The 27,720-nt window shown below is 45.0% G+C and overlaps 1 protein-coding gene across 2 annotated transcripts in view; it reads left to right on the forward strand.

Moving 5' to 3' along the window:
• adcy9 (adenylate cyclase 9) overlaps positions 1-23,967 on the forward strand; it is a 39,494-nt gene extending 15,527 nt beyond the window's left edge. For both annotated transcript variants that reach the window (XM_080848091.1, XM_080848092.1), the window contains 9 exons: positions 10,239-10,381; positions 11,459-11,527; positions 13,618-13,949; positions 14,346-14,448; positions 14,939-15,147; positions 16,080-16,239; positions 18,974-19,122; positions 19,661-19,687; positions 20,193-23,967. In XM_080848091.1, the coding sequence (XP_080704217.1) occupies positions 10,239-10,381; positions 11,459-11,527; positions 13,618-13,949; positions 14,346-14,448; positions 14,939-15,147; positions 16,080-16,239; positions 18,974-19,122; positions 19,661-19,687; positions 20,193-21,663 (2,663 nt within the window). In that variant the 3' untranslated portion in view covers positions 21,664-23,967. The remainder of the gene's footprint in view (positions 1-10,238; positions 10,382-11,458; positions 11,528-13,617; positions 13,950-14,345; positions 14,449-14,938; positions 15,148-16,079; positions 16,240-18,973; positions 19,123-19,660; positions 19,688-20,192) is intronic.
• The last annotated feature ends 3,753 nt before the right edge of the window (positions 23,968-27,720 follow it).

Below are 27,720 nucleotides of genomic sequence, written 5' to 3' on the forward strand. Positions count from 1 at the left end.
CCCTGTATGATCCTCTTCTCTGTGTGGAGATTATACATATGCCGGTATATACCCCTCAAAAACATAGATGACCACCTTGTGTAATGTGTCAGTTGATGGTCCGGTTGTTGTCAGGGCCTCAGTGTTGTGTGTTGCCTGAGTGGAGGTGTGGCTGTGTCTGTTTGAGATGGGCAGCAGTAGCCCTCTGGTGATGCTTCTAATGGGGACTGTGTTTTCTCTCTGGGTGCAGACGGGCGGAAGAGTCCATCTCTGGGTGCAGACGGGCGGAAGAGTCCATCTCTGCGTGTCCCCTCTGGACTGGTGTTTCTCTGCTAGTAATATTGTGTGTGTGTGTGTGTGTGTGTGTGTGTGTGTGTGTGTGTGTGTGTGTGTGTGTGTGCGCGCCTGGAAAGAAGGGGCGAAATATTGGAGATTGTGTAACAGGGCATGTGTGTGTGTGTGTGTGTGTGTGTGTGTGTGTGTGCGTGTGTGTGTGTATGTGTGTGTGTGTGTGTGTGTGCTCCCTCTTACGCAGTCCGGGCCGCTATGACGCAGCTCCCTTGATCCCTCTGCGTCACCCTATGTCTCCGAACATCTACGGCCTGACCGAGTGAGTAAGTGAGCGAGGAGAGGGAGAGAAAGAAGGGAAAACAGAGGCAAATGGGAATAAAGAGAGAGAGAGAGAGAGGGAGGGAAATAGTGAAAGAATGTGGGGGCTCCCTGGCCATTGTCAGCTGATATGTATACACAGAAGGTCTGGCTTAGGCAGCACTGTGAAGAGAAGGAAATGGGGGAAGGAGAGGAGGAGAAAAAAAAAATGATGGTGTGAGGGTGGTGGTGGGGTGGTCAGAGCCTCTCTCTCTCCCCCCTATCTCGCTCTCCCTCTCTCCCTCTCCCTCTCTCTTTCTCTCTTTCTTTCTCTGTCTCTCTGCCTCTCTCTCTCTCTCTCTCTCTCTAGCTCTCTCTAGCTCTCTCTCTCTCTGCCTCATCCCTGTGCCCTAATAAGGAAGGATCGGCAGCCACACGGGACGAGCTTTAGAGTCTAGGGGGGTTGGGCAGGAGGGGTGGGGGTGGGGGTGGGGGTTCGGGGGCAAGAGAAAAAGTCAGAGATAGAGTAAGAGAGAGAGAGAGGGTGTGAGAGAAGAAGAAGAAGAAAGAAAGAAAGAAAGAAAGAGAGAGAGATAGTAAGAGAGATGCTATGAAAACACTCACACAGACCAAGAGAAACAACAGGGATTGAGGGGGAGCAGAGGGTAAGAGAGAGCGGGAAAAGCTTGCGTGAGAGGCATCAGTATGGTTGTATACAGACAGACTCAGTAGCAGCTCCATAAAGAGACGTGGTGGTGGTGGTGGTGGTGTGTGTGTGTGTGTGTGTGTGTGTGTGTGTGTGTGTGTGTCTGTTTGTCTGTGTGTCTGTGTGTGTGTCTGTGTGTCTGTGTGTGTGTGTGTCCTCGGTGTGTGAAGGAGAGTTGAACCCGTTGACTCTGTCTCCTCCGATGTTTGATTATTTTCCATCATCAAGGATTTCACAATTTCAGCATAGATTCATTTTAGAATTAAACGTGTATTTCAGAAAATAATTGAGCGGTTTAAAAGTGAATTAGGGGAAAAAGTGAACTTTGGAACACTCCTCGCACAAGATGTCTCTGTGCAGCCTTCCCAGTCTGTCTTGGGGGATGACTCAATGACAACATGAGCCAGGCACTCTGCTCTGCTCTACTCTACTCTGCGCCAACTTTGAAGACGGTAGCCATTACCACCTCTTGGTCCCGGTAGTTTGTAATCCTTAAAAATGATTAAATCACACTCTACTTGAAAATGAGCACTGCACGTCCCCACGTAGTTTTAGCTTTAGCGGTCCAAGCTCCTCTCTGCGGTTGTCGGGCAGAGCAGAAACCCTGGCCTGCTAGCCATCTAGCCATCTGAACACTTAGCTGATGAGCCACAGGCTAGCAACTAAAGATCATTGAAATAGACTGTCACTGCAGAATTAGACTACATAATTAGACTACATAGCTAATTAATTACTAGCGGAATGTTTTTGAGTTTTCTTAATCTGGTTTGACCATACTGCAATGTCTGGGCTGAGTCAGGAAAACAACAGATGAGTGATTAATTATGGTTCAGATAAACCCGTGAACACTGACCAACCTCTGTGGGGTCAGAATGACCAAACAGACATGTCTGGATTAAAACAATTATTTGTTTCTGGAATTTCATAGGGGATAGACTGTTGCAACATTTTCCAAAGGCTTAGTGAGTTTATCTCTGAGCTTATGTCATACTAGCAACAGTTGACGCTATAAATAAATCAACCTTAATCTAAGATGGAATGTAGGTATTAGAAATCATTCTTAATTCTGGTCGTCGACGAATCTTCAGGCATATGTTAGTTTGTGGATAATTCTGAAAGCTCGGCACTGAAAATTTAGAGCCTAGCCATTGTTGTTCACCGACTGTCGGACTTCAAGGTTGGGTGAGGCCATCTTGGTCATGTGACTAACGCGGGGGCCATATGTGACCAAAACTAGGGGCCAGAGGTCATGTGACAGGAAGTGGTTAAGCTTGGGGAAGGGATTCCAGTGAATTCGTATGTTTCTCTCCCTCGATCTGGCCACAGGGAAGGCCTGCAACATTAATAATGCCATACTGACGGGAACCACCACGCCATGCAAGAGGGCGAAGGGTCAGACAGCTGGGAACAGGGCCTCCAAGCTATGTCCTGTGTGAGAAATCTGTGCTTTGGCATTTTAAATGTATGAATGGAATTAGCTGGAACTCTTCTTAGTTGTGGTGGTTTGTGAATCCATATGTTGTTTAAGGCCAGGGCAAACATGAACCGCCCCCCTGCTTCATAGCTCGGTTATATGATCTCATAAGTGCTGAACTTTGACCCCCACAAATTCTTGGAAGTTGGCAGCCTGTCATTGCTGCTCAGTTCCCCTGAGACGGCTATGCAGGGAGGGTGGAAGCAAGAGGGAGATGGAGGGAGGGGAGGGGAGTGGAGGGGGGAGAGAGAGACGGGGAGAGACAGGAAAAAAGAAAGGATGGGATTCATTCCGAACACAGGCTTTGGATGTACATGTGAAATGTCACAGGGAGCTCTGGCAGAGGGTGACTGAGGCCAAGCAACAAGGAATGCCCCCCTCCTTCTCTCTCTCACTCACTCACTTACAGTCAGTTTCTCACTCTGTCTCTTTCTCTGTGTGTGTTGCATTATCTCTCCTTCTGTCTTGTCTATACCTACGGCTGTATGAAGGGCACCAGGCTTACCCTACCCTAGTGAGAGGAAAAATAAATAATTTTAGCAGGGTGGGTGGGTTGGGATGGGTTGAGGGGTGAAAGGAGTCAGTGCCTACAAAAAGCCCTGCCTTAAATTCATGGTGGTTTCCATGGCAACTCGTGAAACCAGACGACTCCGGATACAGCAGGGGACCGTGGTGCATTGTGGGTACGCTGCTCAGGGCACCATACTGCCTCTTCAGTTGTTGTTTTTTTTTCGTGCGTGTTCCTCTTATGTCCTGGTGTGCGTGCATCGGAGTCAAGTGTGTTGTCTTCCCCTCCGCCACCACCCCCCCCCCCCCCCCCCCCCCCTCTCCACCCCCCACTGCCTCCTTCCCACCTTTCGCCCTTCTCTCTGTTTGTCTCGCTGTCGTGGTTTATAGTGGCTGGTAAATATTTAATCCTAACAGTTAATATTTTAAAGTCTTGTCAGGTGGATGTGGTGTCTTAAGGCTTGCACTTTTTTTTCTTTTCTTGTCGAGGGCACAGGACACGGTTCTGAAACAAACCGTCACACTTTACACACATACACACACACACAAAGATTCTTATCTCACACCCACTCATACATACAGACTCACACACACACACACTGTCTCAGATACATACTCTCACACATACACACACACACACACACACACACACAGATTATTTATCTCACACATACAGACTCGCACACACTCTCAGATACACACTCTCTCTCACACACACACACACACACTGTCTCAGATACACACTCTCTCACGGACACACACACACACACACACACACACACACACACACACACACACTGTACTTTCCCATCTCAGGGCTCTTCCTCCAGTGTACTCAGTCTGTGCTTTATGTCTTGGCATTGATGAATGGCAGCTAGACTGGGAGTCATGGCTGCTCTTTAGTGTTGCCTATCAGGAGGATCTCTCTGTCTCTCTCTCTCTCTTTGTCTCTTACTCACACACACACACACACACACACACACACACACAGAGACACACACCAGGGAGGATCTCTGTAGATTCAATATTTCTGTCTGTCCTCTTTCTCTATGGCTTTATCTCTCCCTATCTCTATGTCTGTTTCTCTTTGTTCTCTCACCATTTTCCATTATTTTTCTCTCTCTCTCTCTCTCTCAAGGACACAATAACCAAGAGAGGGAATGAGAGCAGAGTTGCAGAGTTCAGCTGTATTATGCTCTGTGTTAGTTTGTGTGTGTGTGTGTGTGGGTGGGTGTTTAGCATTGTAATCATCTTTTTTATTTTTTTGCACCTGAGGAACAATAGTGAGCAGCTGTCCAGATTGCGGGGTACGAAGAGTGCGAGAGAAACAATCTCATTGTTTTTGCCCGGCCTGCATTGGTCATGATGCGGCCTTGCCCCGCTCACAGCAAGCGCACGCCTCTGGAGTGGCACTGAGTGGGCAACAAAGGGGTATGTGTGTGTGTGTGTGTGTGTGTGTGTGTGTGTGGGGGGGGTAATGCCCGCTGCCCAGCGGGAGAGCATGCTGGGTCAGGGACGATTGCTGTGATTGCAGGGACGAGGAGACATGAGGTTCTGCACCTTCTCTGGTGATACTGTCCAGCTGGAGAACTGGGAGCTGTTTTTTTTTGAGGTACAGTTTAGTGGTATTTTATGGTCATGGCACAGGTAATCTGGACAGCCAATGTGATGGAAGCACATGGAAGCGTACAGGCGAAATTAATGAATGTGTGGTGTCCTCAGCCGAACTGGTGCTGCGGAAGGCCTTGCTAAGTGTTTCAGCAGCCGGACGAGCGGGACCAGTGGGGATGTTCCTCAGGACCTCAGCAGCACTGACCTGTCCATGCTCATCCTCCCCCCTCCCCCCTCCTCTACTGTCCTCTCATCTCCTCTCTCCTCCCCTTCCCTCTCATCTCATCTCATCTCCTCTCTCCTCCACCTTCCCTCTCATCTCATCTCCTCTCTCCTCCCCTTCCTTTTCATCTCATCTCATCTCCTCTCTCCTTCCCTCCCCTTCCCTCTCATCTCATCTCCTCTCTCCTCCCCTTCCCTCTCATCTCATCTCCTCTCTCCTCCCCTTCCCTCTCATCTCATCTCCTCTCTCCTCCCCTTCCTTCTCATCTCATCTCCTCTCTCCTCCCCTTCCCACTCATCCTCATACTTACCCTGATCATAGCTCCTGCTAGCTTATTGTATTATCACTAACATATGGTCACAAATTAGGAGGAGTCTACTAGGAGATCTAAAAATGATGCACTGAATCATTTTATCAGACACTCCCCTCTGTTTGCATGCTGTAAATAGAGGCTACACCTCTCAACAAACTTCAGTATAGAGATTTTCTACGACAGTTGCAACTTGTGTTTTGGGTTGTCTCCTCACAATGTTTTTTCTCAGCCTCTCCTGACATCCTGTACCCTCCACAACTCTCACCGCTGTCTGGGATAAAAGCCATTTTGTTCATCAATGGCGATTGTGCCTCCATCTTGCAGCGGCGGGAAACACCACCACTGTGCAGTGATTCCCAAAAAGGCTCCTCTCAGGCCAGGCCTCTGTAGCTAATGACGATGTTTAGTTACACGTCCTCCGCTGCAGGTGGACCAGTGCTTTCCAAGGCTCTCACAAAGCTGTGTTATTTGTGGTGTCCACTGAGGCTAAATTTGGGACTGTTCCGTGGCAAGGAAGACCGGGTTATCAGATCGCAAACGGCCAGCGAAAAAGGTGTGCCAGTATTTATTTTAGGACAAGGGTTGTGGTTGGAAGATAATGTGGCATCTTACTGCCTCTTTTTACTGAGGCGGAGCAGGTTTGAAGGGCTCATTAGTAACCGGTGAGTCCCCTTGGAGGAAAGAGGGGAATCGGTGTCAAACTTCCAAGGAGCCAAGGAGAGAAACGTTGGCAGAGAAAGAGAGAAGGAGGGGGGGGGGGGGGGGGGGGTTAGGAAGAATGGTCTAATATTATTGTCTTGTGAAAGAGTATTGGCAAGTCATTCTGAATGAATGAATGAATGAAGGAAGGAAGGAACAAGCTAACCAAAGATGAACAATGTACGTTTGTGCCTTAAGAGAAGTGAGAAAAGCTTTGTGACTATGTGTGGAGTGTACCTATAGAGTGTCTGTGTCTGTGTCTGTTTGTTTGCATGAGAGAGAGAGAGAGAGAGAGAGAGAGAGAGAGAGAGAGAGAGAGAGAGAGAGAGAGAGAGAGAGAGAGAGAGAGAGAGAGAGAGAGAGAGAGAGAGAGAGAGAGAGAGAGAGAGAGAGAGAGAGAGAGAGAGAGAGAGAGAGAGAGAGAGAGAGAGAGAGAGAGAGAGAGAGAGAGAGAGAGAGAGAGAGAGAGAGAGAGAGAGAGAGAGAGACTCACTCACTCACTCAAGTGTGCATTGCACCCCAGTGCCTTTTAGCAAACATATGCACTGACGCAGAGGGTGATGAGCTTACACACAAACACACACACTTGTGCTTAGTGCTCCTCTTGGATTACTGACCTGGTTCTATACACACTTGTGTCGAATGATGTGGAACGCACACACACAAACATGCATACAGAGACCCCAGGCATTGTACCGAGGTTGCAGTGAGTCTGTGTGTGTCACTGTGATGCCTATTCATAGCCCTCTCCACTTTAGTAATTTGCTTTCTCCCCTCAGTCTGTCTTCTCCCATATTCTGAAGTATACATGCAAACAAATGCACACACACTTCATTTCATGCAGTGAAACCGTCTAAGCAATACAGAGAGGTGGCGTGTGTGTGTGTGTGTGTGTACACGTCCCCGTCACGTTCACAGGGATGCAACAGGTGCAGGAATTTCCCTAGTAAAAACAGCGGGGCTGCTTAACAGGGATCAGGGATCAGGCAGGGGCCTGTCAAGCATTTGCATGGGTCTAATCAGTGGATCCCAGTCAGTCATTCGCCCCGGTCGCGCTTCTATGAAAGAGCGAAGGGCACCAGGGTTCCTGGACGGCCAGCTCTCTCTCTGACTCACTACAGCATTCTTTGAAAGAGATTTGCTGTGTAGATCCCCTCACATGGAGGTGGGATTCAGGCTCTTACTGATGCTACTGATGCTGCTGTGGGCAGTGCCATCTCGGTGTGGGCTTGCGCATATTTGAGGTGGGGGGGGAGAGTTCATAGCCATTGTAATGCAAGACACCTTAGGCAGAAGAATTCATAAAGCAGGAGGATGACAGTACATTGAAGTAGCGTTGAGGAGTACTGGTCTATTACTAGTGAGCTAACGACCTAAAAGGCTGAAACATTACAAATACCAACAACAGTTAAGTTGCTTCTGTCAAAAGCTCGCTGGCATGTTAACTAGTGTCTTTTGGCAATATAGTTACCAATATGTTATTGTAACATATATATTTCATCCATATTTGTGGGGAGACCATATACTATCAAAACTATCTGCCCAAAGTGTTGCTTTAAGTTTTGTTAGATGGGAGGGACATTACCCCTGTTTCAAGTCTCTACCACTATGTCGTAGCCCTTGTGAATGCACCCAGAGCAGCCATTATGTGTCCAGATCCTTAATTCGGGACATTTTGTGAATAATTATTATGACTTTTTGTCTTGTCAACAGCACAGTAACTTTTAATCTCGGATATGGTTTACTGTGTGATGTCAATACCACCACAGTCTGCGCAATGAGGATGAGGAAACGGGTCACATGTGGGTTTCCTCTAAATTAATAGTTCCACAGAAGCTGCTGGAGGATGTTCAGTCAGGGTTCATCACCTTGGCCTGGTGTTTCCAAACACATGAAGCGCAACAGGACGCACAGCATTGGTAGCCGACTTAGTCGTGCTATCTGAGTGATGATGTAATCCGGTGGAAAGGGCACCACAAAGAAAGTGAACAGGTTGGATTCGAGGATTTTTAGTAACTGGCAACAACTGATGTAACACGAGTCAAAAAATCTGAAGTCCTTCGTTACAATCAGCATCTGACATCGGCACCGGGATTCCGTGTGGCAAAGTCCAAAATGACAAACGCCTCCCGTGGCCTACTTCTGAACAGGAGACACGGGGTGCAAACAGGAGAGTGGACCGCAGCAGAAGGCCCAGAGGCCTACTCGCTGAACCTTTTAGATTTGGGTCGAATGCTGCTACTTACTGAACCTTTTAGAGGACACACAGGCAAATTTGTGGAAATAGTCCCTTTTGCCTTTTCCTTTGCTATTAAATTAATTCAATTGGGGCTATGGTATTCCATGCCCTGGTTTGAAGGCTGTCAGAAAAAGAGAAAACAGTTTATCCCTTGTTTAGAGTTTTAAGATCGTACTTTTATCAGCTGCCTTAGAAGCATAGCCCAGCACCCCTGTTGTCTGTTACCCATCAGAAATGCTGCCTAGATGCCTTATAACACTGACCATGGAGTAATAATCCATCAGTAAGCTCTCCGTAGCGACGGGCCCGGTGTTTTCCACCATGTTAGCCTTTCAGTCGAGTTGTTTGAACAGTCTGATAATGAGCCTTGACATTCAGCCCCAGCTCTGTATCAACCACTTGTAGTTTATCACCTGCTTGCCGATACGATAGTGTTGGCTTCTGTATTATCAGCAAACATGCTGGTCAAACACGCTGGACCTGCAGGTAGGGGGTCAAGAGTATTGTATAGGTATTGGCAGCGGCTGTGTGTTTAGAACGGGTGGGAGGCTACAAAAGTAAACCACTATTAAAGTCAATACTGACCTAATCTGGGCACCTCTTTGGCGTACATCATAACGTCGATTGGGAGGGCTCGGAGTCCGTCTGGTGCACTTTGCCCCCTAGTGGTTGCTCTTTGACATTGACATCATAACATATTCCCCCCTTGCCTCTTTGCCTCTTCCCATGACTTGCTGTCTGAGGCTGGAAAATGCCTAGTGGCCTACTGACTGTGTGGAGACTGCTAAGCTGTAATTAGCAGAAGGATGTTCTCCCTCGTTTTCAGATGAGCCGTTTGATCATAGTGGTATTAAAAGTTCCCTCCCCAAAGAGTTTCTAGAAAACTCAATCTTTGCTACACTCCATATTCATGTAAATGAAACATTTCCTAAATAGCTGAATTTGAATGCTAGAGAGTCATTATCAAGGAATCGGCATAAAGACGTTCCACATGCATACCTGTCAAGTTAGCATGACTGAAGGTCAGCGTGAGGTCAGTGATTGAAATCTGTGAGCCGCCACACCCACTGCCCACACGCACGCACGCACACACACACACACACACACACACACACACACACCCTCCGCCCACACACACACACACACACACCGCCCTCACACACACACACACACCACCCACACACACATACACACACACACCCACCGCCCACACAAGAACGCAAACATATTGTTACATTTGCACCTTGCTCAGCCTTTCATAAACATGTTTATGTTCGCCCCATAGAGATAAGACGTTATTAAGTGATGAGGGTGTTGAAACAGAGAGACTAGGAAGCTTATAACTGCAATGCAGACATAGTGAGCCGCACAGTGCAAACACAGCTGTCTCTCACTCACACCACACAGCAGTCTATTGGACTTGTAATTGCTATTATATGTTATTTAGTATGAAATTCTGTGAGATCCATGAGATTCAGTGTCACAAACGTGAAATGTTGAAAATCAATGAGTCTCACAGATAAAGCATGAGACCTGACTGGGGTTACTTTAGGATACCTTGCAAATGTCCATGGTTGATGGGCAAAAGAAATACAATATTGAAATGGTCCTTTTAATGTTTGTTACACGTTACATGTTTGTTTAACAGCTCAGCAATTCACATAAAAAGAAAAATCTTCAGTGATCTCTATGCTTGATGCAAATGTTTAAATATTCAATAGATTTTCTCTGTTGCACAAGGATACGGGTTGTGCAAATTTCAACTGTGAAGTACAACAAACTGTGATCATTGATATTGTCATTGTGCCAATTTCTTGCAATGAATATTGTCCCACCTATTTAAAGAGGTTTTGTGCGTGTGTGTGTTTGTGTGTGTGTTTGTGTTGTGGTTATCTGCAGGGATGAAGAGCTACCTGATCTCAGGAAAGAAGGTGGACCCATCTCAGGCCCTGTTAAGCCCCCCACCCAGGGCTCACACCCCTGACCCCACCGCCACTGTCACCGCTGCGGCTGTCGCCGAACCGCGCTCCCATTCACCCACGGTAAGTCATGGTGGAGAGTCAGACTGGTGTAAGTACGGTAACCCACTCAGTCAGTCAAACATCAATCCTCCGTATATCAAGCCTCATTGACATCCCATAACCCTTTAACGTCATTCTCCAACAGAGAGTTACAGGGGACACATCATATGTGTCCATAGAGAGTAAGGCATCGCTCACAAGGTTCCGTCAGAATGCGTTGATCCATTAAGGGCGACAGATCCCCATTCACTTTGAATTTTTGGGTGTCGTCATCCTTTGCCGAACTGAATTGTGGAACTGAATTCAAAGTGAATGGGGATCCATCGCCCTTAACGGATCAACGCATTCCGACGGCAACCGTGTGAGCGCTCTGTTACAGTGGACACATCATGTGTTGTGTTCCCTGCTCCCTTGTATTTCCGTCAGAGTTTTGCAGAATTTGAACCGAGACCGCAGAGACGGCATGCATATGTAACACATCAGAAGAGAGACTAGTGAATTTGTATTGTTGTTGTTGAGGATTGGCTTGGATTAGGGGCAATGCCATGATGCCAGTTGGTTTCGTTCATGACGTGAAGTCCCGTAGTGAGTTCAGAAGGTTTGCGCAGGCTGAACAGAGTGAGCGGGTAAATAAAACCCTTGGCTGAATGTAGCAGGGACACAACATGATCTCCCTTGTAGAAAGCTTCAAATGGATCATTCCGTCTATCCCAACATTCACAATGTCTACCTCTTCAACAAGCATAGCAGTCATCCACAGAGGAACATCTTTGTGCAGTACGTTTTTATTCTCAGGTACAATTATTGCCTTTCACTGATGAGGGAACATAAAGACATAGAGGAGAAGGGAAAAGAGAGACTGGGCCATATTCCTGACTAGCTTGCTTGCCTGCATGTCCAATCCCATGCCACCATTACCCAGGCACGGCTTGTATCGCAGTCCTTCATGTGAGCACCATCTCCCCACTATCCCTGTCTTTCCCCTTCATTTGTCGTGTGTGTGTGTGTGTGTGTGTGTGTGTGTGTGTGTGTGTGTGTGTGTGTGTGTGTGTGTGTGTGTGTGTGTGCGCGCGCGCGCCCTGTGTAATGGTGACTCAGGGGCAGCAGACAGGGGCCGAGGGAACCACACAGAATGGCGGCCAGGAAGACCACAGGCCCAGCCCCAAGGTCAGACACACACCAGAGCATGAGCATACACATTCTCACACACGTTACGGGCCAGCCTGTCCTCTCTCATCAAACCACTTTTTTACCTTGAAGCGCTCGTAAGGCAATGCACCGAACATGGCAGTCAAGCAAAGATTCCGGCACTGGCATAAGCCCACTGTCAGGAAGAGTGTTTTTAATTGTAAATTGGTGAGAAATGGAATTCTCAATCTTTTAAACTACAGAGCCTTAATTAATTTACACAGTGCTGGATTGAATTGACGAATGGACCCAGGTTAGCATGGTTGTCCAGTAGATGTTATTAACAAGTAGTTCAGTAGCATGCCCATCGGATAACATTAACAGTTAGACGAACAGCTATCTCAAAAGCTTGAGTGCTTAAATTAAGCATAGAGGGTTGGCCTCGACTAAGTTAATGTAACATTTAAATATCAATTGATGTTGCGTCACTAATGGTAGCCTAGTTATCTTTTAATTATTTAAATGTTTTCCAAAGAAGCCCACTTTCAAGGCTGACTTGACGTGAGAATCTGTGTATTTTTTGGCATTAGTCAGTGGAATTCTTTTTTTCATGCGTGACACAAGACCATTTGCGCTATTAAATGAAACATAGTTTAATTTCAGAAAATCTGCTCAACAATAAAAGAGCCCAACCACTTGCAGATGATGTTGAGGTGCTTCACAGAGACATTAAACAATCCTGAGAGAAATAATTTTTCTCCCATTACCACACGACAGCAATATGGCATAATGGCAACAAATAAACTGTTTTTACACACAGACACCAATCCACACCCTTGCACCATCTCAGCTTCTGTTGCACAGCACCTAAACACCCAGCAGCTCAACACACCGTGCTTGCACCTCACACATATGTCCACTCCCTGCAGATATGGCATCAGCACCTAACCTTTCACTTATACCCATTACCTCTCCTAACCCCCCCGCGCAGAACCGTACCAGAGATAATGACTTTTACTGTAATATATGTTCCCCTCACAGTTGTTTACTGTATCTTGACAGTAGTACTCTAAAACTATGCAACTACGCTTCTTGAAAACAGGACAAACCTTTGCAAAAAGGTTCAGAAAAGGTTTCAAAATGGGTTTCTCACTGGTGGGTTTTGTTTTTCACGTAAAGAGCGATTCATTGGTAAGATGGGGACTTTGTACACCTGAATCATCATTTCCTTCATACCTGTAAGTTATAAGCCATAAAACCGAGAATTGATGATGAGTGCGGTGTTAGCGGCTGTAAAGGTTTTTTGCTGGAGACGTAAGCGTCCAAGGGTTCTTTTTGAGGAGGGGAAAGTTGAGGTTGCACAGTGGCTGACAAGGGTCTCAGGGCTATTGACTAGCGGGAATACACGCTGTCTAAATCCAGAGCTTCATATCTTTATTACTAGTATCTCAGGAGGAATGTGCTTTCTAGGTTCTCTTCTCTTCCGTGCCTAAGCCGTATCGTTTTCACCCCTTTTTCCATTGCTTCATCTCTCTCAATGTCATATTCTCTCCTCTCTCCTCTGCAAGGTTTTTTTTTGTTTGTTTTCTCTTCACCTCTTTTGTGTTCCAGGTCTCAAAATGGCTGTGTAGGCACAAACAATTTGGCAGCCACTTCATTGTGTCTGCTTAATCATGTTTTGTTGTGTGAGTGTGTGTGTGTGTGTGTGTGTGAGAGAGAGAGTGTGTATTTGTGAGACCGTATGCACTTTAATCTGATGGCCCTCCCTCCCTTCCTTCGTTGGAGATATTTCTCCTCTTTCTTTCTCTCTCTGCTCATTGACTGTATGATTTTCTCAATGACGCCCTGCCTCCTTCTCCCCATTCTGTCGTGAGTCATACACTAGCAAGCCCTTTGTCCTCCACTGTCATGCTTCTCCTGCTCAGTTTTAGTCTCTTACTCATGCTCTTATCTCTCACACTCTTCTTGTCTCTCGCGCTTTCCTTTCCTCTATGTTGCTGTTGTCTCTTGCTCTTTTATGCCATTCATCTTCTCTTTTCTTTCTTCTCTCTCTCTTTCTCGCCCCCTCCCTCTACTCTCTCTCTCTCTCACCCCCTCCCTCTCCTCTCTCTCGCTCTCTCTCGCTCTAGTTCCCTGCAGGCCGCAGCCCAAAGGCTCTAAATGGCCTGCTGAGCTCCCTGAGCCCCCTGACTGAGGAGGTGGTGACGGCCAGCCAGACCTCCCTGTGCGAGATGCTGCAGGAGAAGGACAAGAAGTTGGGCTCGGTGACTGGAGGGGGTGCGGGCGATGGAGGGGGAGGAGGAGGCGGCGGAGACGGTGGCAAAGGGGGAGGAGGAGGAGGAGGAGGGGGAGGAGGGAGATTCATGGGGGGCATGGACCACTCAGCACTTATCCCGCTGCGCTCCAAGAACTTCCGGGAGAGGAGCGACGTGCACTTTGTGGACGTCATCAAGGAAGACAGGTGTGCTGTGGGGAGGAATACAGGACGGTGTCTCACTCTGTGTGTTTGTGTGTGTGTGTCTGTCTGTTTAATTATGTCACGTAAACATGTTCTGAAACACACATGATTTAAATACATTACCAAACAAGGGCAGTGAAAGGGTTCCAAGATGGCCGACCTCCAGATCTCCATCTGGCTTCAGCAAAGCTTATCTGAGTAGTGAGGAGTGTGACATGTTCCATGATCAGCTCTACAGACGAAGGAATGTCACATCATCCACACCAGTCATGCACGTAGTTTGGACGCCTTGTGTAGTGGAGTTCCATGAGTCTGTAGAGCAGGAGTATTAGAGCCTGTGTCTGCTTTACATTGTTTATTGACAGAGCCTTAACTTTATTCATTCCATTTCTTTCTCAGTTTGATGAAAGACTACTTTTTCAAGCCCCCAATCAACAAAGTCAGCCTTAATTTCCTGGAGTCCTCCCTGGAGTCAACCTATAGGAGCAGCTACCAGAAAGAGGTGTGTGTGTGTCTGTGTCTGTGTCTGTGTCTGTGTCTGTGTCTGTGGCTGTGGGCTGGCCTCTCATACATGAACTGTACATGGGATATTGTACGCATGGTATATGTGAATATGAAACAGCCACTTGTGGACCTCTGCTGGTCATACTATAGTATTAACAGGTTTAAGATAATACACTGATGCGTTTATGATGTATTGATAAAACATATGATGTGCTACGTTTTTAGATATTGTCATCTTTCCTGTCTTCATGTGTTTCACTTTTTTCTTTCTGTTCTTCCCTCTCTTCTCTCCCTTCCTCTCTTCTGCCTTCTTTCTTCCCCTCATCTGTCTCCTGTGTCTCCTGTCCATCCCTCCCTCCCTCTCTCCATCCCTCTCTCTTCATCCCTCGCTCCCTCCCCCTCTCTCCATCCCTCCCTCCCTCCCTCTCCATCCATCCCTCTCTCCCTCTCCCTCCATCCCTCTCTCCCTCCCTGTTTCCCTCTCCCAGGTGGAGACCCACGCTCCGGTCCTGACCTTTGCCAGTCCGACCTTCAGCTCCTTCCTGGACGTGCTGCTCTCCTGCGCCGTCTTCCTGGCCCTCACCCTCGCCTGCTTCCTGTACCCGCTGGTCACCGCCCAGACACCACCGGCCACCACGCTTGGCATTGCCACTAGCGCCGCCCTGCTGGAGATCATCTCCCTGGTGCTGTCCATCCGGTGAGACAGAGGGAGATTTCACACACAGCACACTATACAAACACATCTGGGCTGCTGGCCACAGTGGAAGCATTACAGGGTTGGGGGTTGGGGGGGTGTGGAACACTCCTTTGTTAATCTAGGGGTTGAATTGTTGGACACAAGCCCTAGATCAAATTTGTATTATGTTTAAACCTCCTTCATTAGACCAGTTGCTTACACTTCCATATCAATGCATCAGTACACCACATTCAGCAATCAGCTTCTTGGCCTCAAGCCTTATATCCTCAGATTAAAAGAATGGAGGGGAAGAAGGTAGCCCATACAAGTCCTGCATGCCACAATCTAGCCAGCTGTGTCCCAGTTTCAGAGGAGCACCGCCAAAGCCAATGTGCACACAGCTTTTAAAACAGAGTGAGATTGATTGTTGCAAAAGAAACACCAGCGTAGACAACCGTGTAGATGTGAATGCTTTTGTCAAAACTTCAAAAAGTTTGGACATCTCACCAGGCTTCCTACATTACACCAGGAAGTGGTGGAACTCACAAGCTGAGAAGCAATTCTCAGGGAAGCTCACGCTGAGTGTCACGAAAGCTATGCAAACATTTAGTTAGTTGGACCATCAGGACGATTTATGTTTGGTGATGTGACAAAACAAAGAAAGAAATAATGCCTCAGTATGAAACGCAATGTTTGGATGAAAGCAAATACAACATGTTGGAGGGTATACACAAGGTAAAACAAGATGTCGTCCAAATCAAGTTTGTTTTCATTACTCTTGACAATGAAAGTAGGAGAGGAACACCGATATTCATCAGTAGGACAGGCTGAGCACACTCTGAATTTGTTTCCTGATAACTAGTTGACTGTGTTGGATCTGGATGCAATTTCTCTGGCCTCAACTCCTCTGTGTTCTCTCGTTCTGTCGTCTTATCTGTGTTCCGCTGCTCCAGTATGACGTTCTACCTGGACAACGTGCTGAGCTGCACGCAGCGGCTCCTGCGCGTGGTGTCGGGCTGGATCCCGCGGCATATCATCGGGGCGCTGCTCGTCTCACTCCCCGCCATATCTGTTTTCTCCCACCTCACCTTCTGCTTCCACCTGCCCATCGAGGTGAGGTCACGGCTCTGTGTGTGTGTGTGTGTGTGTGTGTGTGTGTGTGTGTGTGTGTGTGTGTGTGTGTGTGTCTCTGGCTGTCCGAGTTAGTGGGCTGAGTCTCCTTTAATGTAGCAGTGAAAGGCTAGTCTAAGAAAGTGATGCTAAGAGGAAATTCTCTGGTATTTCAGGGGCAATTTGACATCAACAGAGCAAACTAAGTCATGTTTCTCTGTGAAATCTGATTATTGCATTTCAGTATACAGTACCACTGATAAATGTCAAACTAGGTTCTGTTTCCATCTGGAAATTAGATTTTGTACTAATCAATAAACATGTATTTCATCTTCTGGTTTGACTGATATTGGATAAGTCATGTCATGTGTCCGTTAAAAAAGTAATTTCATTCTCAATACTTTCAAAGAGCCAATGAGCAGCTCTCTAGTAAGTGTGAATCGGATGAGAGACAGTGAAACAGGCCTTGAAACAGTACAAACATCATGAATCTTTTTAGAGGTCAGTGCTAGATGGGTGGTGTATGCCTGCCTTGTCAAATGGTCAAACTGAACATTATGTATTGTGGCTTTAATCTGCTGAAACATGGTGCCTCTAATGACTCTGAGTCTTACTTGTTGTAGATATCTTGTATCTTTCGCATCTTGAGCATCCATGATTGCTTTGTGCAATGGAGACCTTTTAGCTTAATGGCATGGTGATGTTCTGATTTAAAGGGATAGTTCGGTTTTTAAGACATGAAGTTGTATGGCATCTACATCACCAGTGTAATGCAATCCACGCTGACTTACCTCCGACAGCGTCCTGTGAGCAGAGTTCTCGTCCAGTTTTGGTCAAACCGAAAGTAGTCCGGCAGGTTTCTAGACCCAGGAAAATAAAACGTTTCTCTTCCCAAAACATTATGTGTTCAAAAGAGTGATATATTTGCATCCCAAAACCGTTGTAGTGGAAAAAGTCACACCTCGTTATCACTTGGCCCTATTTTCAATACGCTCGATAATGCAATCTCACAGCTAGAGTCTACCTGTTTGATTCGCGAAAGTTGATTCGCGAAAGTTTGATTCACCAAAGTTGCCTGAGAAAAACGTCCATCACAGGAAAATTATGCTTTATGTCAATTTTATCAAATGTTGTCTCAGTTTTCATCGTTTTCCTGTGATGGACGTTTCTCTCAGGCAACTTTGGTGAATCAAACTTTCGCGACTCTAGCTGTGAGATTGCATTATCGAGCGTATTGAAAATAGGGCCAAGTGATAACGAGGTGTGACTTTTTCCACTACAACGGTTTTGGGATGCAAATATATCACTCTTTTGAACACATAATGTTTTGGGAAGAGAAACGTTTTATTTTCCTGGGTCTAGAAACCTGCCGGACTACTTTCGGTTTGACCAAAACTGGACGAGAACTCTGCTCACAGGACGCTGTCGGAGGTAAGTCAGTGTGGATTGCATTACACTGGTGATGTAGATGCCATACAACTTCATGTCTTAAAAACCGAACTATCCCTTTAAAGTGCATCTTTAGACAAGCACTTGTGCTTTTTTTTAATCAAACATGTAGGAGCAGCAAATCCCCATGTTTATCATCTAACATGTAGGAACAACTGAGTTCCATGTTTATCCATCCCTATTGTAATGCTGATCGAAGGGGGGGGGAAGCCCTTCAGATATGGGCCAGTAGTCAGCGTGAGCCAAAGAAGGAGCTTTGCATTTCTCTGCTTGGGTCTTGCTGGAGTGTGGTTTCTGGTGGTGTTCCTTAAAAGCCTTGGACATCTACATTTTCAAAGGATGTGTGTGTCTGTGTGTGTTGTGTGTGTGTGGGTATGTGTATGTACTGTATGTGTGTGGGTGTGTATACATGTGTGTGGTGTGGGTTTTTAGTTCCTTGGAGGCATTTAGATCAAAGTCCTAATCCCCCTGAGTTTGCTGCTTTGATGTCATTAAGAGCTCTCAGTGCACAGTGGGATGAGCCCCTCGGCGGGTGGACATGTGGCGCGCTGTAATGTCACAGTCATCAGAAGCCAATTTAACGTGCAGGGATGCTGCCAGCCGCAGGCTCAAGCAGGGTTTAAGGCTGTGTGTGTTTGTGTGTGTTTGTGAAAGTGCGTGTCTGTGTGAAAGTGTGTGTATGGTTGTGTATGTGTTGGTGAGGGTATCAGTGGGTTGTATTTTTGGGTGGAGCGTTTGTGTGCAAGCTGCTTTCTGTATGCAGACTGCTGACTATCTTTGACTACTGTATTTATGGATTGTGTGTGTGTGTGTGTGTGATTACAGTAGTGCATCCCGCAGTGTGCATAGGTGCACATTGTGGGTTTTTGTTCACCATTGTATGTATACATCTGTGTCAGTGAAAAGCATATGAAGTGGTGTGCTGACTGCTCAGACACAAGTAACTATGGCGACCTATTACCGTGACACTGACCTCCCACCTCATGCCACCACCTTAATAAGGAATGTGAATCACATCATATCAAAGTTGAAAAAACCTCTAGGACCCCATGTAGTAGTTGTCCTTGTTTGTTGGTATCCTAGTCTGGTTGAGAAGATAACACTGATGAGGACCATGTACATTAGAATATATGAGTAAATAACATGAGAATACAACACCAATGAGGACGATGTAAGCTACATTTTCATCTCACATATATTTTCCAAAGACAATATACAAGTGAAAAATGTGTTAAGGTACATCACATTGAGTTCTGTTAGCACCTACAGTGTCTGCCTGTCCTTTCAGGTCATCATGCTATTGTGTTGCGCCATCATTATCGCCATCATCCAGTACTGCAACTTTTGCCAGCTCAGTTTCTGGATGCGGTCGGCCCTGGCAACCTCGGCAGGGGTGGCCCTGCTGGCTCTGCTCTACAGCCCCCTCAGCAGGCCAAGGTGAGTTACTGCCGCCTCTTTCATCCAGACATGATCCCTATTGGATGTCTGACTAGAGTTATTGTAAGTTTGTTTGACATTGTTGTTCATACACCTAATCAAAGATGGTTATCTGTCTGGGCATGTTCTTGAAGCTATGGCCATTAATGGGTTTATCATTTAGGTTTAATGTCTAGTTTGACTTAAAAGTTGGGTTGACAATTATAGGTATAGGTATTTTATGGGTTGAGAATATTAGAATAAATTCTCCTTTTGGCATCACAATGACCTCAAATTGATTAGAGTGGTCTGTTTGCGTTTAGTTTCCATATTCCATATTGCGTTCAGTTTCCATATTCACACTCAGATCTGTGTATTTGTGAATGTGTTGGTGTGATTTTTTATGATTTTACTTTTAAATGAATAACAGCACATTGTCATCTTTTTTATTTTTACCTCATGTGGGAGCACTGGAATATGATGCATAATACCTTAGTGCAGTCAAATATCTTATTCGTATATTTCACCAAACTCATTCTGAACATCATTTCTCTTCTAGTGCTAACGACATCTTTCTTGATATGAGGTGAGCAATCTATTTATATTAGTAACTAAGAAGCATCAGTTAGCTCTTTAAGGATTTGTTCTTCAACTGTAAAACCTAATCTGCATTCAAATGAGCAAACATTTAGCACGTGTGAGTGTGTAATGTAATGCCACTCAACCTCATTCATGACAGTGTTTGCCAGTTAAACATGCTAGCCCAAGGTTATAAAAAACACCATTGAGCATTTCATAGTAATGTCAACAATGTTCTCTCCTCACTCAACAGGAATTATATTGCTTGTTTGCATAGGCAGTATAAATTATGTAATGGGCCAAAGAGTTTATAGTTTAATCTAGTTATATGAAATATGAATATGCAAGGAATGCAAATTGGCTATTTGAGCAGTAGAATGCTGGGGAGAGGCTTAGAACTCAGAACTCAGAGGTAATGTTATGATCATTTAATATTCCTGCTGAATAATTACACATAATTGCATTTAACCAGTTATTTCTGCCCTGTGCATGAAACAAATACAAATCAACAGAAACTTCAGCAGCAACATCAGTGATTTCAACCTCCAGCCTTCCCCCACCCCTATCAGTGGTCTGGGCACCCAGGGGAACACACTTAAAGTACTGGTCCCGGAAGTGGTTCTGGCCTTCTTTCTGCTCCTGCTGCTGGTGTGGTTCTTAAACCGGGAGTTTGAGGTGAGCTACCGTCTTCACTACCATGGGAATGTGGAGGCAGACAAGCACCGCGTCAAGATCCAGAACATGCGTAACCAGGCAGACCTGTTGCTACGCAACATCATCCCCATTCATGTGGCTGAGCAGCTGAAGGTCACCCAGAGTTACTCCAAGAACCACGACAATGTCGGTGTCATCTTTGGTAGCATTGTCAACTTCAGCGAGTTCTATGAGGAAAGCTACGAGGGTGGCAAAGAGTGCTACCGTGTGCTAAACGAGTTGATAGGTGACTTTGACGAACTCCTGCGTAGGCCAGTTTTTGCCAGTGTTGAGAAGATCAAGACCATCGGTGCCACCTACATGGCTGCTTCAGGACTCAATGGTCTGCCATCCACCCATGCCACTCCACACCACCTGAGGGCGCTGTTTGACTTTGCCTTGGAAATGATGCACGTGGTGGACGACTTCAACAAGAACATGCTAGGCTTCAAATTCAAACTGCGCATCGGTTTCAACCACGGGCCACTCACCGCCGGAGTCATCGGTACCACCAAACTGCTCTATGACATCTGGGGCGACACGGTGAACATTGCCAGCCGCATGGACACCACTGGCATGGAGTACCGGGTTCAGGTGAGCGAGGAGAGCCACTGCGTTCTCAGGAGCCTGGGTTACTCCTTTGACTACCGTGGCACAGTCAATGTTAAGGGCAAAGGGCAGATGAGGACCTACCTCTATCCAAAACTGGGGGATGGAAGTGGTGGCAATGGCAGAACACCTGGAGGTGGAGGAGGAGGCGAGGGAGGAGGAGGAGGCGGTGTCGTCACGTCGCATCACCAGTTGCCTGTCACAGAGATCCATGCAAAGGCTGAAGGAGATGTTGGGCAGCCCACTGTGGAGGAGGCTCCCCGTAACGTACCCAGTATTGCTGCCCCATCCTATTCTGCCCCTTCCCCGAAGGTGTTGGCTGCTCAGACCAATGCCCCACCCTGCTGCTCATCATCACCGTCATCATCAACCCCTGCCATGCCAGGTATCCTTGGAGTGCCTCTGGGACCCATCTTAGGCCCATCTAATATAGCTAGGGAGACAACCAAGGACAACAAAAACGTGCTTACAGCCCCTGAACTTACTGGGATAAATATTAGCAGAGACCCATGTGCTTCTCCAGTGCCTAGTATTACCCTTGTTCCCTCGCAGCGTTCAGTAGAACAACATTTCCCTTCCTCATGCCCAAAGGGGCCACATAGACAAAGGGATGAAGAGGAGGAGGAGGAGGAGGAGGAGGCAGGAGAAAAAACAAAACTCAGAGCTGCGGAGTGCTTATGACTGGTTCTCTAGCTCTTGCCATGATTGCTCTTCACCCCATGCCTCCAGTGGAGTGACTTAAGTTTTGGTTAATGGAAGGGTTAGCAATGCATTGTGGGAATTGTAGTTTTTCTCCCACTCAAACAGGCCCCTTGGGCAAATACAGATATAACAGAAGCATTTGTTCCACAGACATGCCCATTCCCTCTGTGCTAGACTTGTGTGGCCTTGCATAGTTTTATATCTTGCTTACATTTTGACAAGTGTCAGAGGCATAATAAGGGAATGTGTGTGTGTGTGTGTGTGTGTGTGTGTGTGTGTGTGCGTGTGGTTGGTGTGTGTGTGTGTGTGTGTGTGTGTGTATGGATGATTGAGTGCATTTGTGTATTTTTGAGCAGAAGAACTGATGGTATTTGCTGTGTGGATCACAGTAAGGCACAACACATTGGGAAGGGGAGAAGAAGGTCATGGCTCCATTTTTTAAATAGATGTCGTTGTTGTGTTTCTCTTCTTTTCTTGAGTTGATCAAGTGCCTTCAGGATAGATCAATCAGCGAACAATGTCACACAAAGACCTGAACAAAACAAAATCAGTTGAATCAACAATCCTTGCATGGCTATTTTCAAAAAAAAAAAAAAAAAAAAAACTTAGATGACTGATAATGCTGTGGTTGATGCAACTTTTGTTTTCCTTTTGATTTGGTCTAATATAATTTTTCTTCTTTGCCACATATGTTGTTTTGTTTTGAATTTTTGAGTATTTGTCATTCAGTGACTTTAAAAAATGAAACGTGCCAGTCAAGGAAAAAATGTTAGAAAAAGGGAATTTATTTGTAGAATGAGGGAATTTGCCAGCCATTATGTAACACTGAAGCAGAGCTTGATATGAAGCATGCCACACGTAGAAGACACTCAGTCACGAGGATTACACCTGTTTTCCATAAGATAATGAACAAAGATATCTCCAGAAAACAAAGCAAAGCAAACTAAAATATACGTGTGAGTAAAGATTTTAAAGGCAATATATGCATTGCATTGGAATGAAGAAAATAGCCATACTTGTAGGCAAAAAATATATCGTGTGACGGCCTAAGATACTAGTTTCCATGACAAGGCTGATATAGAGAGGCTCCTGGATGGTTGACTATAGGTTGTGAACTGTGACCATGGCTACTGTGACCATGGCTACACTCACCTTCACTTACATCTCAACATGGGGGCTCTTGGAGACCCCCTCTCACAAACCTGTAGGGACGACGCTGGTATATGCGTAGGCCACACTAGGTCTCATGTTGTTCCACTCATTACCTCTCGCACTCGAGACTTCAAAGCACAAAGGCTGATTTTCTTTTTAAGGGGAATTGAAATTTGGAAAGTAGAATTAAATTCCCTTTCTAAATGTCACAGTTCTGTAAGAGGAGTCGTCAGATACCTCTGAGCCATTCAACGTAAGATAGGCTAACAGGTCGACAACATCATCATTTTTTTTGCAACAAAACTGAACATAACTTCCAACAAGTGATGGTTGTCTTTTTTTGTATTGTGGTATCAAAACCACAGACAATCAATTTGTATTGAACTCAAGCATATCTCCCACTGAGGTGGAAAAACAGGGTGTAAGTAGAAAAATGACTAAGATGAACTTGCTCTGCTCCAGTTGACATTAATGGAAGACACTTAAGGCTGAACTGATTCATGGACTGATAATGAAATGTGTCTCCATATAGAGTGTATATGAAATTTGATTCTGTATTACGGTATGTGTGAGGGCTGACTTCTGCTAAACCGCATAAGTAACAGTGTTTTCCAAAGGATTAGGGTTAACTGACTGAGATTTAGCCCAGTGGACGCGACTGCATGCAATATTTAGCTATGATATCTATATTTGGGAGGTCGAGAAGGCGGGACAACCCAGCTGTATTCCTAAACTGAAATGTGCCACTTTAAGTGAGAATTAAAACATGGGGTGCAATGTTTGTTTGTTTTGTTTGTTTGTTTGTTTGTTTTATTGTTTGTTTTTGTTTCCCCCCAAAATGTGTGTTTAATGAAAATTAGTTTCTTGTGCCTAAAATGTTTTTAATTTTTTTTTGGGAGGGGGGGGGGGGGGACTTAAAGAAAAAAGAAAAAAATGGTGAACATGTTGATGATTATGAAGCCTGACAATGATTATTGTGGATTTTAGAAAATGGTGTCCTGATGTCTCAAATACACCCTCTGTCTTTAGTGTCTCCCACTCTCTGACCACCACTGCAATAACTTGCTCCGCTCTGCTCCATGTCCACTATGCTATTTATATGTGGACAATGCTCACTTATCACCAAATGTGTCCCTCAGTGTCATTGTCTCTCTGCCCCCCCCCCCCCCCCCCCCCCACCCCCACACACCTCAGTGCTATTGTCTCTGCCCCCCCCCCCCCCCCCCCCCCCCCCCAACAATATGCACACCTGACCTTTAGCAGCTGTATGACATCTAATTCCCAGTAGTCACCAGAAATCAATCCAGAGTCTTTGTGGATTGAGGCCTCCTGACAATACAATTGGAATTAAGTCATGGTGGTAATTGTAGTGGTTGTGCCAATGCCAATAATTGAGCCTTCAATAAGTGTTGTTTTGAATTTGCCTTTTTCTTATCCTTTCGAAAGAAGGTTGAAATCTTTTTATTTTGTTTACAGATGATTAACAACATGAGCACCTAACCAAGCCAGTGCCTTTTTTTGTTGCCTCTTCATCTATCAGATAGTTATTCATATTTTGATATCAGTTATTGAGTTGCTTTGAATATCATCAAAATGCATGTACGTACAGTTTATTTGTTCTTGCAATAATTTGTAATTTGTTAATTAATAACTTTTTTTCATGTATATTCTTTCCCACTTTTGGAAATCGAAAAAATCTGAGCACTGTGTATCTTTATATTGAAAATATTGGGATAAAGAGAAAACATTTATTTTTCATCTTTTATTTTGCCTGAGATATGACTGGTTCGGCTGTGCATTATCCATCAGTCTGGGTGCAGCCATATCTAGATGGACAGAACAAAGCGACTTGCTCCTGTGTGCACATCAATACTTAACATGTCACTCCAATAGCAAAACACAACCTGCAATCATAGTATTTAACACCAATTACCTTTCCGTTTGTGTAATGGCCTTTTTTTGTAGTGAATGACAACGTGTATTTATTTGTGACTTGGTTTGGAGGGGTACATGTATAATGCTGAAGCCTGTTTTTTTTCCAAGGACATATTTCTGAAAAGGGAATTGCAGGAATTGCAAGGATGTTATAATGTGGGGTTATGGGCAAGGATGTTATACTGTGGGGTTATGGGCAAGCCACCCTGATCACACGCCTGCAGCTGCCTCGATCCAGAAATAAAAAGGGAAATTCAGTCCAAGTGAGTGTGCCTCAGAGTCTGTGCTCTCATGTGTCCCCAGAGGGGGAGAAGAAGAGTGAGGGAAACGGTGGAAGTCACCCAGAACGAACGAACAAATGAATGAATGAATGAATGAATGAATGAATGAATGAATGAAGATAGATGGAAGAACGGTAATGCAGTCTTGTATATCAACATAGAATGCTATTTAGTTTTACTGATTTGTGCTGTGTGCTGTGTGCTGTGTGCGCCGTGCGCCATCTTGGTGTCTTGCGTTTATAAGAGAAAATAACTTAAGTGGGCACATGCATGCAGGAAACCCAGCCACCAAACTTCCAATATTTTTCAAGTTTATGGTTTTCAGGTTTTTAACTTGGCATATACATTTGCGTTTACTTATCCAAGCAGTACAAACTAATTGTTATGATTCTGCTTGATACTGAAAAGAAATATATGGAGCAATTCAGGTGTCAACAGTTTATCCCAAAAACATAAATGTTTTCTACTATGCCCAAGGAGATGACTTCAAGTCTTTATCTGCTGTCTACCCTAAAGCACTTTGGTATAGTTGCAGAACTTTTTGCAATAAGTAGTGCTTAATTCCTGTACATTTAAATGAAATGCTCACCTTGTTTGTACTTTTATATTGTATTATACATCTGGTTTCTTTTTATTTATGCATTTCGTTGCCCCAGATTTTTACAGGAAACATCCAAATGTGTGTATGAAAGTATGTGTGCAAGGCAGAGGTATTTTTTATCAAGGACTATTCAGATGGAATTAATGCAGAAATGTAGTAGAATGCACATTCTCACACATTTCTATACCTGCCATAGCCTGACGATGTCATACTCATAATTCTAGTCAGAATATGAGTCTGAAACTGAACCACTGGGCTGTGATTATGGGGCGTGTTTCAACGAACCAGGAAAGAAAATTCCTCTTCGCTGAATTGGATACCTAGAACCAATCAGAGCAACGTAGTATTAACATCTGATAGATTAAACTTTTACCTGATCCCGTAGGAAGGACGGCAAAAACATCTTTTCAATCGACAAATGCCTTGATCGCGTTTCTCTGTTCCTCTTTCAAAATGAATGCGCTGTCAATATCTGTTGAGATATGCCGGCTCGTGTTACTTAATTAGCACTCAAGGCTAGAAGCTACCATTTGTTTCAATGTTTTTTTTGTCTACGTTAGCATAACCTATCAATAATGGTCTAGAGTGCTTCAGTTAAGACCTACAATCCTCGGCAACATTCGGGTTGCACCTACACAACTAACCGAGTCAATGTAGACATAAAAAAAGTCGTGTAGATAGCTTAAATCATATAAAATATGTCCCACTAAGCTCCCGAGACGGCGCCATCTTTGTTCGATGTATATTCTATCTATCTAATCAACTCAAGCATTGGTTGTCTTGTCTGTCTATCAATGTATAAAGCCCGCCCTTACAATTTGATTGTTCAGATCACTTTTCTGAGACGTTTAATCTCCCAACTAGCTCAAGTCCAGACTGAATCCCCCAGACCAAAAATGTTGTGGGCGGAGTTCAGGCTGGTATCCAGGCTATACCTGCCATGCCACTAGCAATGTCTATCTGCTCTTTAGAATCCTGTCACCTCATTGCCCATGGTTCTGAAGGATCCATTTTTCCAATCACTCATCTCCGTCGGTGGCGACGATGTGCCATCTCTTTTTGAGCAAACCAGAAAATTCGTCATGCCAAATGATAAAAAAAAAACTGCATTAGACACCAGTGAAACAAGCCCCCATAGGTGTTTAAAGAATGTCATTGTTATTTAATCACAAGTGACATTGAACGCATCTCGGAAAATCACCCTGGATGATTTGGTGATTAATTTTGAACATCTGATCATTGTCCCAGCTAAGTTAGACGCATCTAAGAGATAAACACCCTTTGTAAATTTGGCCCTACGTGTAATGATGCACAAGTCTGCACGTGTTGGTAGGCTTTAGGCCTTTAGAACGGTTAGTTTAAAAAGTCTGTTCCCCCTTTTCACACATTTTTGTATTGTCGGACAATCTAAAGCATATTATTCTACAACTCCAAACTAAGTTCAGACATTTTGTTATTCTCTTGTCACAATGATCTATGACACAAACATTTCTAGCACAATGCAAGGCCCAAGATGGGTAACCTTTTCATGATAATTTCTTGATATGGACAGTGCTCTCAATCTGTATGGAACTCAAATCCATCATAACTACCAACTAAACTAGAATGACCCTGGTGAATAACTCTTATATGGGCCTAGTCGTGCGCAACTGCCAATGCTTTTCCATCAGTAAGTTATGGTGTGTTATTTGTTTCATTGTTATTTATCTCAATTTTCCTTGAGATCATATCAAGATATAGAAATAAAAGATAGGAGGTGGGTTAAGAGCAAACCTGTTTTTTTAAAGAACTGATCTGAATGTGACATGATTCCACATCTAACAGTAATTATCTTGTTAAAGTTATTCCACCGATATTTATAAGAATGCTTGACCGTTACAGCAAGCACAAATATGTTAATATTTTAATCGAAACTTTGATGATTATTAGTTGTACACTGCCCCTAGTGGCAGTGTCGTTGGCAAGCGTGTGACGCACGCTAGCGCTTCATTACATAGGTTTACGTAGGGCGTGATTGCGCGACCCCTCCCCCTCCACAGTCTATCTGGAAAAAGAAAAAAAAACTTT

The sequence above is a fragment of the Sprattus sprattus genome (genome assembly GCF_963457725.1).
Source record: "Sprattus sprattus genome assembly, chromosome: 1".
Lineage (NCBI taxonomy): Eukaryota > Metazoa > Chordata > Actinopteri > Clupeiformes > Clupeidae > Sprattus > Sprattus sprattus.